The 14,613-nt window shown below is 36.9% G+C and overlaps 1 protein-coding gene across 1 annotated transcript in view; it reads left to right on the top strand.

Moving 5' to 3' along the window:
- Window positions 1-14,613, top strand: part of MAN1A1 (mannosidase alpha class 1A member 1) — a 141,066-nt gene that overhangs the window by 54,876 nt on the left and 71,577 nt on the right. The window contains exon 4 of the mRNA XM_041423972.1: window positions 3,120-3,200. Coding sequence (XP_041279906.1) covers window positions 3,120-3,200 — 81 coding nt within the window. The remainder of the gene's footprint in view (window positions 1-3,119; window positions 3,201-14,613) is intronic.

The raw sequence follows: 14,613 nt of genomic DNA, 5'->3' as shown, positions 1-14,613 counted from the left end.
CAAACTGTGTGTGGATGATTAAATACATGAAAAGAGTGTAATGGTCAGGATGTGGCATCTTCAATGTGTCTTATCATACAAAAATTTTAAAAATCGAACCAGGAAGAAGGGTAAATTCGGTGTAGCAGAAATCTACTTTTAGGACAAGTTCATTTTTCTTAACAGACTACTTCTTCGCACAAACTTTACTTCACAAAAACATGTAGACATGTTTTCTTGATGTGAAATTATAAAACTTTAATTGTTTTGCCACTTACTGTTATTTGTAGTCTGATAATAATATTAACCTGGTACAATGAGTTTAAGAGTAACTATCAGGCATGCAGCTTTCAAATATACCATTAATGAAACGACTGTTTCAGTATTTGTCTGCTTCAGTGGCTTGCATAAAGATTTTGGTAAGAGGCAAGTATTTCAACTGAGGGTTCAGAGGTTCAAGTGACCTACTGGGAATCTGATAACATTAGAACAATTGTTGCCTTCAAGAAGTGTCCTGAAGGATCACCCCTTCAACACATGTTCAGTATTACAGTGCAATTAATCTTTGTGGCTCAACAGTAAAACCTTTATTCGCATTATTTCCAAGTCATCTTCTTGTCTGTAACTGATTTCCAGAAGCAGATGTCAGTGAACACATACTGAGCCTTCCTTAAAGGGCTTTGCACTCCTTGAAGGATAGCAATGGCTTTGTGAGTTAAGTGGTCATATTTAAATCCAGAAAGGCAAAATGTAAAGTTCTGGAGACAAAATATTCAGGTCATACACCACTCAATTTACTTCAAGCAATTGAAAACCAAAAAGTAATTTAATTCAGTTTTCAAAGGAAATACAAGTGTCTGGGATATCTGATTAACTCATTTCCTCATCTGACACCTACCACTTTACAGCTTCAACCTTCCCACATCAAAGAAAGGTACTTGGCATGTGCTAAGGCTCAGGATTGAAATGGAAAGAACCTGAACTTCTGAAGAAGGTTCACATATTCATATTCTCATACTATTCATAGGATTTTCAGCTAGCTCAGTCTCCAGGGAGGAGAAGCCACCCCTTTCACTCATTTGATCATCCTTTCTTCAATCAGATCAGGTTAGATCAGCCTTTCTTTAGTAAATCAGTTCTCTACTAGCTGCATTATAAGATGGATTTTAAGGTAGACTCCTGTATTTAATATATATGTACTGTAGTGCTTAGCAGATGAACAGATGCATCACCTAGTTAGTTCAGATTTCTAGAGAATTTAAATGTTTTTATATCCCCCTCGCCAGGTTTGACGTGGATCATGGCATTATAAAAAAAGCCTGCATAGGAATGTTGAATTTGAGGTGAATACCTGTTTCCGTTTGCCTTATTGCTTCATTCAGCAGACAATGACTGAACACTTGGAAAGAGAAATAAGAGTTTTGGGGAAAAAAAGGCATTTTGGAAACAGAAATTAAGCTGCAGAAATTAAACTTTGTCGTTTCTCTTAGAATAGGAGAGGACCAGTGGGGGAGAGCAGTGACAGAGGAGAAACTGCAGATTTCTAGAATACTCAAAATAAACTTGTAAGAATGTTACGTTCTGAACACTGCAAGAGAGCAAGAAAATTTTGCAGTCTTAACCCATGATGCCAGTCTGAGTTTTCAAGAGTCAGATGTGCGTGATGGCTTTATTTTGTCAGCCCCTTTGAATTGTGCTCACGTGTGTTAAAAAATTATACAGGCACACACCTGTATACTGTATTAATTATATATTAATTAGAGTAATTCTGAATGGAAATTATATCCTCTTTTCAGAGGGGAAAGTGCAGAATACATTTTAGAGGAGAAAAGTTAAATTTCTGAGTGTAAATCAACAAGCATTGTAGCAAGCCTGAGAGTGTGTTTTGAAGCCTGTACATTTACAATTTACAAAAAACTCACCAACTCTGCAACATGTCTAGACACCTTTTCTTAATCAGAACACCTTGGAAACTGAAAAGCATGAAGTAATATTTCTGTTAGGTAGCCCAGTGCTGGTTTGTTTGTTTGTCTTTTCTGTAAAGGCAGTTTACGGCAATTCAAAATCCACAAAAAACAGGGAGCAACTTCTTCCCTCCTACGTAAACTGACATCTGTATGCTTAAATTGGAAAAGCACAAAACCTAGCTAAATGAAAAAGCCTGCAAGCCTTTCAGAAGAAAACCCATCAGCTCCACCATGCACTGATTTATATTAAATATAGCTATAGTGTATGTTGGCAAATAGAAAATGGAAAAGTGACTCAGTAGAAGCAAGAGCAACCCAGAACATGTGAAAGTCAAGTGCCTTTTTTTATGTGCCCAAAATTTTGGGACACTTGGGTAACTTCTTCTGCAGAAAAAGTAGTATTATATAAAAAAATTAGCAAACTTCACTAGATCAACTTTTTAACTGAATGCCTTGACTGGGTTAAGTGGTATGTGTTGGGGTAAAATTGGAATTGCCTTAATAAAGAGCAAAAGTATGTGAGACTCAGATTCCTCATTTATGCTTGAATTTCAAAAGGCAGGGAAGAATGTGTTTTGAGATAGATACTGGCTGGACCAACTCTTTATCATTGGTAAAAGATTCATCCATGCCAGCTGTAATAGCAAAAGATCATTTTCCTTGTGAATACACATAATGATTACATTTTTCCTGAGCATATAATTAACTCATTCTGGTGTTACCTTCATTTTTGCACTAAGCTGCATTTAGACTGAAGTAGGAAAGCACTTGATAGGACGTTTTGCTTAATACTGATCTGTCTGAGATTGTGTGAGGGGAGATAGTGTGGGACATGTGATCCAAGAGCACTTTTTGGGCAAATGCTGAATCATCTGCAAGGAATGATAAATACTTAGATATGTGGATTTAGAGAAAGCCGTATAGCCCAACAGAGGAGATGAAAAGTTGAGCGGGATGAGGATAATGAAGAGGATACTTTGTCAAAGTGAGGAAGAGAAAGAAATGCTTTAAATTCTTATGTCGCCCTTCCCTACATCATCTTTTTTAGTATTTTGCTATTTACAGCGGTTGTGCCTTAAAAGCTGTATGTATATATGTGTGTGTGTGTGTGTTTGTGTGTATAAACAAACCAAACAAACCTCTATATAAATAAATTTATGTTTATTTCAACAGAATGCTGAAATTTCCGTATTTGAAGTCAACATTCGTTTCGTCGGTGGACTACTTTCAGCTTACTATCTTTCAGGAGAAGAAGTAAGATGGTTTATCTGACATATCATCATCTAGATAAGTCATTAAATTTAAGTTTAATAATTTTATTTATCCAAATTAAATAATTTCATTTATCCATTGTTTAAAACTTTGAAAATTACTTGTACAGTAGAGACCAGTCCAATGGGTCTTCTTTCTTTAATTGCTGCTGCTTTCTATAAGTCCTAAAGCTATTACTTCATTTAAGTGTTAAGTGATATTTCAGGTTTTTTCCTGAGTGGGAGTCACACCCAGTACATCTTACTGGGCTTCATGCTAGAGTGTGTAATTATGGAGTTCCTACTATATGGTAGTGGTAGATTTGGTGCATCAGCTTCCTGCTTCCCAAATGGAATCTGGGAATATATTGCCAAATGTGTTTCAAGTGTACCCTTGAACTTGTTTAAACTCTTACTTTCTGTTTGCCTCGCTGAACCTGAGCTTCAAGTCACATGGAGAAGGCATGATAAGAAAGAAATATACATGTGAATGTCATTAAAGCATTAGTAACCCATTAATCTCTATTACCTGTCATGGTTTCTGGAGAGAATGAAGATGCAGTTTCATCTTAGAGCTTTGTCTAAATGCAATTACTTGTGTAATATTTTTTGAGAAGGCCAAAAGAGTCACAGGTACCATTTTAAATGACACGTTTTAGCTTGGCAGTTGAAAAGTCTTTAATCTCACTAGTTTAAATCCATGTTTCTGTCTCTGGATTATAGTGGTATTTTGTTGGAGAATTACACAAGTTAGTACTCTTTAAGCATAAATTGAATTTATCATTTCTTAAATCCAAAGCAACTCCACAAATCCAAGGAAGTTAATTTTTTTTCATAACTGAATTTTCCAAATACTAGGTAGAGCTCTGTTTTGAACCTGTCACTTTAAATTACCTAAATTCTATGGCTGTGCATGATTATTTTTTGTTAAAATTTTTCATTATGTTAAAGATGTTTTAGCAGGTACTGCTGGGTCATGTACTTGACAAAGTAGTTATAAGGAGACAATGTTCCTCTGACACTTTTGTGTCCTAACTAGACTAACCTGCTTATTTCACATGGACCTGTGCTGAGTGTAAATGGTGTGGAAAAGACATTCATGTCTTAAAATGCACAGGTTTGGGAAAAAATGCAGTCAGACACTTAACAGTAATGAAAAAAACTGAGAGGTGCTTGGGAGCTGGCATCTGGATCTTTGCTAGATATTGTTTTACTTCTCTTTTCACTAGAGATCTACTTGCGAAACAGGTGTGGGCTTTTCTAGCATAACCTATTGGTACACTTTAATTAACCAGTCCTGACAGAAGCAGAGCATATTTCTTGGCAGACGAGCTGGTAGATGAATGCTCACAGGCCTTTACATCAAGTTGCAGTTTGTCTGCCAGGAAATACCTTAATTCTTTGTCATCAGTGCTGGTGATTTCCTATGTATGTTGGTGGTTTATGTCCTGTGCCTGTTAATGTGCAGTCTCACTTTTAATCAGCATGTATAGTTTCTCCTAAATAACACCTAGTCATTGCTTCTCAACCATTTCTTCATCCTCAGAGAAGCAGTTTTACCTCTCCAGCTAGATTGAAAGCAGCACTCGTGTTCCAGTAAAACTCTTGCACAAATGAAATGAGGAGACATCTGAAGCAACAGAAAGTGTTTCACGCAACAGATAATTAAATGGAACTCATTGCAGTGGAACATCAGTGATAAAGGATGCTAGTGCCCATTCTAAAATTGATGGACTCAGTGATGAAAGTAAAATGGGCTCTTACATACAGAGAAGAGGTTTATTATTAAGGAGGATGCCAAGCTCTTGCAGGCCAGGAAGGGCATCGTCCACCCTTGCCACTGGTTCTCACACTCTCTGTTAGACATCTGCTGTCCAAGACAGAATGATGTCCCTAAACAGTTGTTCTGGTGGCTTAGAGTGTGCAATTCAGCATGCTCCACCCTCATCAGATTTGGGGAAACTTAATGATTTGTCTCCTAAATCCCAAGATGCTGTGGCAATAGCCAACCTCTGCCAATGGACAGAAGGGGATACAGCAGGGTGAAGTTCTCCTGTATTATGTAGGTCTCTTCTTCCCTGCTCCTGCTGAGAGGTGTGGAAAGGCCTGAGGGCCCCAGAGGCTGGCTGCCACCATAGAAAGTATATCTTTAATAATTTGTTAGTCCATTACATTAGTGGGTGTTCCTAAAAAGGTAGCACAATCTGTATGCACACTGATTGAAGGATTAAACTTCCTCAGTTTAAAAGATCAATTAATTCTTTATCAGATTAACTATTAAAAAAATCTTATATTTGCTGTGCTCACTTACCAGTATTCTAATTAAAGAAAGCTGTGTTTCGGTAGAAGGAATGATGGAAATAATTATTGTTTGTGCTTCTGAATTACATTTCCATGGGTAATGATCCAAAGCTGCAACACATTGTATGTTCCATAATCATTTGTAAGTCTTAACTAATCACAATTAGAGAATATGCTATCATACTGAGTAGTTCCTAAAACATCCTCCTCACATAATAGTTCATTTAGATAAAGTCACCAATGTGAATCATTCTAAAAACGAACAAATTGAATACTTTACCCCTTGATAACTATATGTGCTACTCACTTGCAAATAGAGTCATGAGACGCTTTTTGTTAAACTTCCTACAATTTCTACCTTACTAGAATTAATATGAAATACCTTAAAGTGCTAGAAATGTCATATGATTTTTTTTTTTTCACTGTGGTATCTGTCTAAACCCAAGTCAAAAAGAGTTTCAGCCAAATATCAACTTCATTTGTAAAATAGCTACAAATACTTGATTTTAAGATGAACAACTGTGTAACTGCTGGTCTTTTTTTTTTTTTTTTTTTGTTTTTGTTGGTGGGTTGTTTTTTGTTGGGGTTTTTTTGCTTCTTTTGGGTTTTTAAGTCCCTAATAATAATATTGCATGTGAATGCTTTTCTTGGTATTTTATTCATAAGTCGCTGGCTGTAAAGGATTATTAAAAATAAGCCTGGCTCCTTAAAAGCACTGCTAGTATTGAAATTTTTTTGGTTTGTGTGAAAGTATCTTTAGGAAACTATAATAAGATAGATTTATCCCACAGGAGTGGGACAGATTTTTTTCAAACTTTCTTGATCACTTTATTCAAATTAAACCTTGATTAAATACAAGACATGTCTTAGAATCTTGGAAGATTCCTCATTTAAGTAATTTTTTTTTTTTTTTTGTTTTGAAGTGAAAAATAAAAAGTAAGGGAGAAATTGTTTTACAACTGCCTTGCTGTACTTATTAGTTTGATGTTAAATTTTGGTATACCAAGGGTCAGGAGTATTGCATGCAGCAAGGTCCTCTGTTCTGCAGACCCAGATATTTACACCTCTAAATGTAGTCATATAAGGAGACAATTTGTTAACTTTTGGAGGACTGAACCCTCTAACAGTAACTAAGATCTTTCTTGGAATTCATGGACATTACAAACATTACTTCTGAGGACTGTAATTTTCACTCCTGGGAATAGCTGTGATACTGGTGCTGAAAGTCATCTAAATGTATGGCCCTGCTTTTAGTCCAGTCGGGTTGGTACGTTCTCTAGGTCTTCTGATTTACTCATAACTGGCTCTAAAAGGCACTGCTAAAGCTAAGTAGTAGCTTAGCAGTTGGTCAGGAGACTGTGGAGCCAACCTTCAATAAAACAGTCCCCTGACTATTTTACTTGAAGGTTGGTTCTACAGTCAGGGAATACGTTGCATAGGCAGAAATAGAAGGAACTTTTAATTTGCTGTTTGTGTGAGCAGCAAAACAGTTAACCCAAAACTCTCTGAAGTGAATAAGGAGAAGTTTCAGATTCAGAGAATGAGTTTCAGATTCAGCTGGTAATTTCCCAGATTCCTTTGAAGCTTTCTTGTTTTCTGAATGGGATAAGTAGCTTTTCTTTCCCCCTAGAGTTAAAATATTTTGGATGCAGCAGCTGTTCTTCCTGCATAATATGCTCATATTGCCATTTTTCTCCATGGCATGAAGCAGAAATGTAACAGATTTGTACTTTTTTTACTGTGGCAGGATAACCTGTTTGAAGGAACACTAATTTATTCTGATCAGGGGGAAGGAATAACAAAAACAAACCAAAACAAATTACCTCCAAAAACTCCCAAACAAAAAAAAACTAACAAAGGAAAAAAATCCAAGCTATTCTTCATGGTGATAGGTGCTAGACTTAGAGTATCATCTGTTGCTCTCTACCAGCTGTCAATTAGAGGTTTAAAAAAATGTGGGGAAAAAGTTATGACATACTTAATTAGCTTATATCTGCATTTGGAGTCGGAGTTACCGTGCCACTGTTCAGCCTCATTTGATGATCTTGGCTTCCTGTCTGACTTCAGACAGACCTAATCATTGCTGACTGTAACCACCATCCCTCAGTGATTGTCAAGCTATCTTCCTAATGAGGAGCAGGCATGAAATAATGATGCAGATGCTATTGATCTACAACTGCCTTTGCCAGGCTGACCACAGAAGATTGCTGACTTCATATAGTTCTGAGACATTCTGCAGAATTTAGCTGTAGCTATTCTTTCTGTTTCTCCCTCTCTTGTAGAGGTGTCTCTTCAGAGAGAATATTTAAATTCCATTAATGCAAAAAAAATTCCATCATTTAGCAATTTTGAATGGTAGGAGAATTAAGTTTTTGTCACCTATACAAAGGTATTGGCCTTTTCTGCAAATTTTGATTAAGTTCCAGTGTATGTGCCTTGAGGATCTGAGCTCACCAAGTGTGAGCACTGACCGCATGTTTTATCTTCTGCTTCCTCTCACTTAACTTTACACTAGTTAACAAGAGGACTTTTCCTTTTATGCCTTGGAAGCTTAATTTCTAATGCTGTTTGAAACTCCAGGCATACTGTATCAGCTTGATCACTTCTTTTTGAATGCCATTTAAACTCCTCCTTAGTGATCTTCATAGGCTGGCAGCAGAATTCCCTGTGTGGTACAGACTAGAGGACTTCAACTGCCTGTAGCTTTCTACAGCCCTGTTTTCAGATTTGGGTCCTGTTTCCCACCTAACATCCATCTGTTGCCACTTTTAACCAATTCATCAATGTTTCACTGGTGTCATGTTTTAGTTCCTGTAGAGCTCTGAAATTATCTTCATGCTCTCTTTCATTTTGATAGATTTATGATTTTTTTAACTTGGTATTTCGTTGAATTCTGGAGTCATTCAACTTGGATGTGACTTCAAGAAATCTTCTAGTCCAGCCTCAATGTTGCAACAGTCCATTAGGCTTATTCTTTGGAGAATCTTCTTGCATGGGAACCTGCCTAGGCTCTTCAAAACCAAACACTGGGGCAAGTTTATCTTTTTGGCAAGGCTTTGGTTCATGCACTATGCTCTTTTAAACAGACACCTCCTATTGTTTCTCCTGGCTCTCTAGCAGGTCTCATATTTATATATATATTTTTTTTTTTTTTTTTTTTTTTTAACTTTAAACACTTGTTCTTCAAAAAATTCATGTAGCCTGACTTAAGAGTTTTCATTTAACTTGCCCATTTCTGTAATCCTTACTTGGACTCAATATAGTTTTACTTTTAATTACCTTCTTTACAGTCAAACCAAAAGAAGGTAAAAGTCATCTGAACCTTTTGATTTGAGAATTTTTGGACTCTGAACCTCATCTTTTGTTCTCCAAATCATCTCCAAGCAATTTAACCTTGTGACTGTTTCTTTCTAAGTACATTTCAGCTGGTCATCTTGATTCTCTTTCTAAACTTAAACATTACCAAAGTGAACCTTTTTTTTTTAAAGAATGTGTTGAACTGGGGCATGTGGCCCCTGTTGACAATAATATGTCAAACTAAGTTAAGAGCTACTTTTTCTCCTATAGACTCTGAGTTTCTGCAGAAAGCTGCCCTTACACTGTATAAAATGAAGGTTTATATCAGCTCTGATGTAGCACTTAACAGCCTACTCAGGGACAGAGAGAAGGATTTAAAATCTCCTCTGTTCCTCACAATCACAGTCTGTAATCTCCATTACTATTTCAGCCTCTTCTCCACCTTTAATAAATCTAATGCTGTTCACTTTCTGTGCTAGCTGCATCAAAATGTACTGCAGAATCCCTATGGATTCACATTCTGGAGATAACCTTGACTCTTAAGATTTTCTTTTATGTAGACTGTTCTGCCATTGAAAGCAGACTGCCCTTCGGTCTTCTGTTTCTGTCTCTTAAGTTCCTGCAGTGCAATTACACTGTCACTGTTGATGAAACCCATCTCTCTCAAATAGGTTCCCTTTATTCCAAAAGTTTTCTCTTTGCTAACACTTCTGTCCCCTGTCTTCCAGCGCTACTTGCTCAGCTGCTCTGTGCAACTGTGCTGCTCAAGCTGGCCCCACACTTAATTCTGAAGAAAATCGGAAGGATGGTAAGAGAGTTGTGCATTTCCAGTCTTGCACTTAATTAAAATGCTGCTTCTAGGTTTTCCTTCTCTTCCCACTCTGCTGTAGGGTTACTGATACACCCACGTGTACATTGACAGGGAACTGCTTCTGGAGTGGCAGCACCTGCAGCCTGATGGAGACTCTGTCCCTGTACCGCAATCAGGCACCAGCACCGGGCACACAATCTGCTGCCATCACCATCAGACTTCATCACCATCAGACTTCGTGCCTCAGAATGAGGGCCCTCAGGCTACTCTGCTAATGTAAAGTGGGAATAGTGGCAATTTGCCTTAATTCAGTGAATTGCTGTCTGCTGGAGTCCAGCAGTGGGTATGTTTTGCTTTTGTTTGTCTGTCATCATTTTGTTTGTCTATCAGTGTGAATACCCACAGCAGGGGACTGAGAAGCTGTGGTGACAGCCTGCTGCAGCTGCTATAACTAAGCCTGCTATGAAACCAGGAATCAGAGCCCTGGTTTTGATCTGAGAAACATCAGTTTAGAGCTCCAACCTGTACCTAATTTATGTTATTCACTTTTGGTGGTTTCCCGTTTGTGTAGCAAAAAAGGGTTTGTTTGGGCAGTTTTCTCCAAACAACAAAAAAAATTTGCTTTGTTCCATGGTAAACCTATTTGACATGTTTTTACATTCCTATGTTGACTTTGGAAATAGCAAAAAAGTTCACTGCTCATTACATTAATTTTAACTAAAATCCCTGCTCACCTCCACACTACTGTAGGCTGATGGTAAATTGCTAGAAAGGAGAATAGATTATAATGAGACCTAAGAAATACTGGATTGTGATTGCAACAGCTGGTATATTTGACACAAGCTCATGAGCTATGTTATTAAGTAGAATTCAAGCAGCTGAGAGGGAGCTGTTTGTTTCTTCTGAGGATTTGGCTTTCAACTAGCTCCTACAGTTTCACTTCATTCTGGTTCTACAGAACAGTTGGAGGGAGAATGTCTGTCAGAAATAGTAGTGTGAGTGCTTTCCCTTTGAGCAGCAGCTCTAGATAGACCCTAAAGAAGAATTCTTTGCATGTGGGTTGGTATACTGTACAGAAGAAATTACATGCTATTAACAGTCTGTCCAGAATCACCAGGCACCTGCAAAGAGGTTGTTTCCAAGATATTTCTCTCTTTTGTTTATCTCAGTTTCCAGTTCTGTCACTTAGCAGCACAAAATGCAGTTGCAATAATAAAGAAGAGTAAAAAGAGGGTAAAAATATGCTGCCTGAAGTGGTGGTGGAGTTGCTGTGCAGATTTAATAGAAAGTGTACAACATATGGTTAGATACAGGGTTTGGTGGAGCCATTTGCAAGCAGCATTTAGGTTGTTACAAATACACTATTCATATCTAAATTACAATCCTTATGTATAATACTACAGCGAAGAATTTTAATTCTTTCTGCAAATTAAAGCAACAAAAAAAAAAACTCAGTGCTGACAGTGGGAATAGATCAGCATGAATTTATATGGCTTAAATTCCGAGCTATGTGAAATATTTGGGAAGTATATTCTCTCTGTGGATGTGGTATAAATGTTCAATTAGGAGATAATAAGAAATGTTATTGAATCATTGTACTGATTTTTTACCCAAAAGAAAGTACATATGAAAATATTATTTTACTCTGGGTATGGAGTAACTCTTCATTTCTTCATCTAAATATTTCACAATGTGTACCTAGTGTATGGGAGATTCCTTTTTGTGCTTTGTCTCCGTAGACTGAGTCTGAGGTTATTTTTCATTAACTTGGGAGTTAAGTAGGTGATAACATCCTTCCCCTATTAGCTTAAAGCATAAACCATCCGGTAGAAGATTACCACATTTTTGATTCTGTTGGCAGCTATGAAGACATTCCATCAGATTGCCAAAGCTGACTTTAGCAAAGAATCTTTCTATCTTTGTATCTCTTTTCAAAAATTTAAATTACTTCTAGTAACAAAAAAAAAAAAAAAAATTAAAAAATATATATATATATAGATATACAATTTGAGTGAACAGAAATGTATGATGCAATTTGGGAAGTTTCTTATCCAATTAGCTCTTTAAAGGATCAGATTAGAAATTCATTACAAAATACCACTTTGTGCCACCCACCAATTCTGCTGCTTCGAGCTCACTGAAGACCTTTGAGAAGACTGAATGCATGAAATCAGAAACAGACAGAGATCATTGCTTCTCTTGCATGCTCTTCATATCTCCAGCAACAGATAGAGATAATGGCATCCTTGCTGCAGGAGAAACAGATACTCTTTTAAAAGTATCTCCTCTGCACTTGCAGCATACCTTACTCAGCAGACCAAAGGAGACAGACAGAAACAAGGTTCATTTGCTTTAAGTTAGCACCAACTCTTGGGATCAATTTATGGTGAGGGCTAATTGTCCTGTGGATTTTTTTTTTGGCAGGATCAATTGTTTGTTATTTTCAGGCAACAGAAATCTGAATGATTTGTAAGATGAGTCGGGAGCTTTCTCCCACACCTTTCAAAAACTGCAGGCAGCCACATGCTTTGTTTGCCATTTGTAAAAATGCAACAGTTGAATAATGTTGGTAAATGTTGTGGTTGATAAATATGTCCAGTTGCTGTATCATTTGTGCCAAAAGCTTGCCTCTGCCTTACTCAGACTGTGTTTGCACCCTATGTGCAAATGATTGAGAAAAAATTTGGAAAAGATGTGCATATAAAAAATCCCGTGCCACTTCCAGCATGATAGATGCCAATGGGGTTTTGTGGTTTTGGCAGGTGATTGCCCCTAAACAGAGCTGCCATGAAACATTGAAAAACAAATATTTGTTTTCCTCCAATCAGTAAATGTAAGGGTTCATTTTGCCCAGGGCTAAGTGCACAGAATTGGGCAAACTGGAAACTTTTCTTAAGCCAGAAACTGAGAAGAGGATGAACATGAAGATTTGAAAGCTGAAAAGGAGGAGTGGTATGTAGTGCCAGTGTCTCATACAAATCTTGCTTGGTTTCCTCAAGAAAAAAATAGTTTAGGATGTACTTAAACAGTAGATTCAGTTTCTTAGCTCACTGTTTACATTGCAAGTCTTTTGTCAACTGGTATACAAGCTTTTGTATTCCCATAGGTGTTAGCTGGGAAGCCATCTGACTGTTTAATTTTCTAGTAAAGCAAAAGATACAAGAGAGGTCAGGAGGTGGTAAAATATTCTGAAGAATTTGGATTTTGTTTTATGTGTTTAGCTCTGATATTCTTTACTCAACACCTTTAATTGCTTACATTAACCCACCCAACCCTGATGAACTCCTTCAAATAGTAGCTAATTAAAACAGTACAGTATGAGGGGACTCTTGTGATTCAGCTACATGAAGGCTCAAGAGCATGTTTTAACATCCAAGTCTTATGTAAACTGACATAACTCTAAAGCAAACAAGGAAGATCACTCCAGCAGCAGTGTTACTGGAGTAGAGTCAACCTTCAATTAACAAAGAGCCGTCTTCTTTCTGGCATAAAGGGCCAGTTCTGTTGTTTCCGATGTTTCAAATACATTGAACTACCAAAAATACTCTGTAACTAGTTCATCTGAAGAACTAGATGTGTCCTGTTTGTTTCTTTTCTTCTTTAGTCTTTAGGCATTCATCTGCTTCTGCAGGCTAAGCAAAATAACCATACTAGTTGTTTTAGGAATCTGGTTCAGTCCTGTTACTGCTTTAAAGTTTTGCTGTCCCTTGGGGGCCAAGTTGTCCTTAATTTTTGCAAGCATGACTAGATGATTTTGCAGTCCAATAGATCCTAAGGATCATCATGTGAAAAGGATATGCTATGAATTTCACTCCCTTCCATTTCTCTTTAAAAACTCTTTTTTGTTGTTTTCTACAAACTAACAGCTGCAGAACAAAGTCAGCAGCTTACAATGCCATTTTTCTTAAAGGATGCTATTTTCCCCAACTTGCTCTTAAAAACACTATTCATAGTATACAGACAATTTCAATCTTTTTCCTTTTATCATGCAAAATGAGTGAATAACTGAAACCTTCTCATCAGCATTTGCTGCTTGCATGGTATCTCTTACAAACATCGTTCAGTCTGTGCTCAGCTTTTTCTTTCCAGAGTTGCTTTTATTTCCATTTATTTTCTAGAGGGAAGAATAAATAATCTTCCTGATTCCAGGCAAGATTTACAACTACTGTAATGCTTTGGGCCTTCATTGCCACACTGCTGCAGGAAACTACAGTGGTGGCTCTCAGCACGTCTGAGCAGAATTAATTCAATGTTAAATGCCATCAGCTTTTCTAATTTGCTTGAAGGGTCTGTCTTAAGTTAATATAGTTATTAAGTAACCCAAGGTCAAAAGTAAAGATTTACTGAGATAACAAGGAGGACTTACTCAGTCATATTTTTTTTCTTGATAGACTGTGACAGTTGGTAATAGAATTAATGAGAGAGTGAAGCTGGTGACTGATGCCCTTTTTCCAAATCATACTTTGATGACTTTTTTCTGTCTAGGTCTGACTTGAAATAACAGTTAAGGTACTCTAACATTTTAACTTACATGCTATTAAATATAGAAATAATTTAGTGAAGCCTGAAAGGCCTTCTTTCTAGAAGTGGCTATGTGTAGTGTTCAGTTAAAGAATAAAATAAAGCACTACAGCCATGTAATGAGTTTTGTTTAAAATTGAGAGAGTTTACATGGTTGTCATACCTTTTTTTTCCCCTCTTTTTCAAGTGGGAACATGGAAAGCAATGTCCACATGCTAATACGCATACTTGAAGTCTTTATTAATACTTCCAACCATTGTTTCCTTCAAATATGTTCTGCATTCAAAAATAGTGTTAATCTTTAGAGAGTACAGTTTATGGCTGTTTAATTGCAGGAATGATTTTGAGGTTTAGCTCAAAAAAAGCAAAAAAGTTTTAACTGCAGGAAATTCAGAGAAGCAAATGAATTGCTCATAAATTTCATGTGCTGGCAGCCCTGCTGCTCATTCAGAGGACTTGTTTCTGAGTCTTTAAGAATTGGAAATTC

This window comes from Onychostruthus taczanowskii, unplaced genomic scaffold (genome assembly GCF_017590055.1).
Source record: "Onychostruthus taczanowskii isolate IOZ18803 unplaced genomic scaffold, ASM1759005v1 scaffold8, whole genome shotgun sequence".
In the NCBI taxonomy this organism is placed as follows: Eukaryota; Metazoa; Chordata; class Aves; order Passeriformes; family Passeridae; genus Onychostruthus; species Onychostruthus taczanowskii.
Note: the sequence above shows the minus strand (reverse complement) of the source record. Positions and strands in the feature narration are given on the sequence as shown.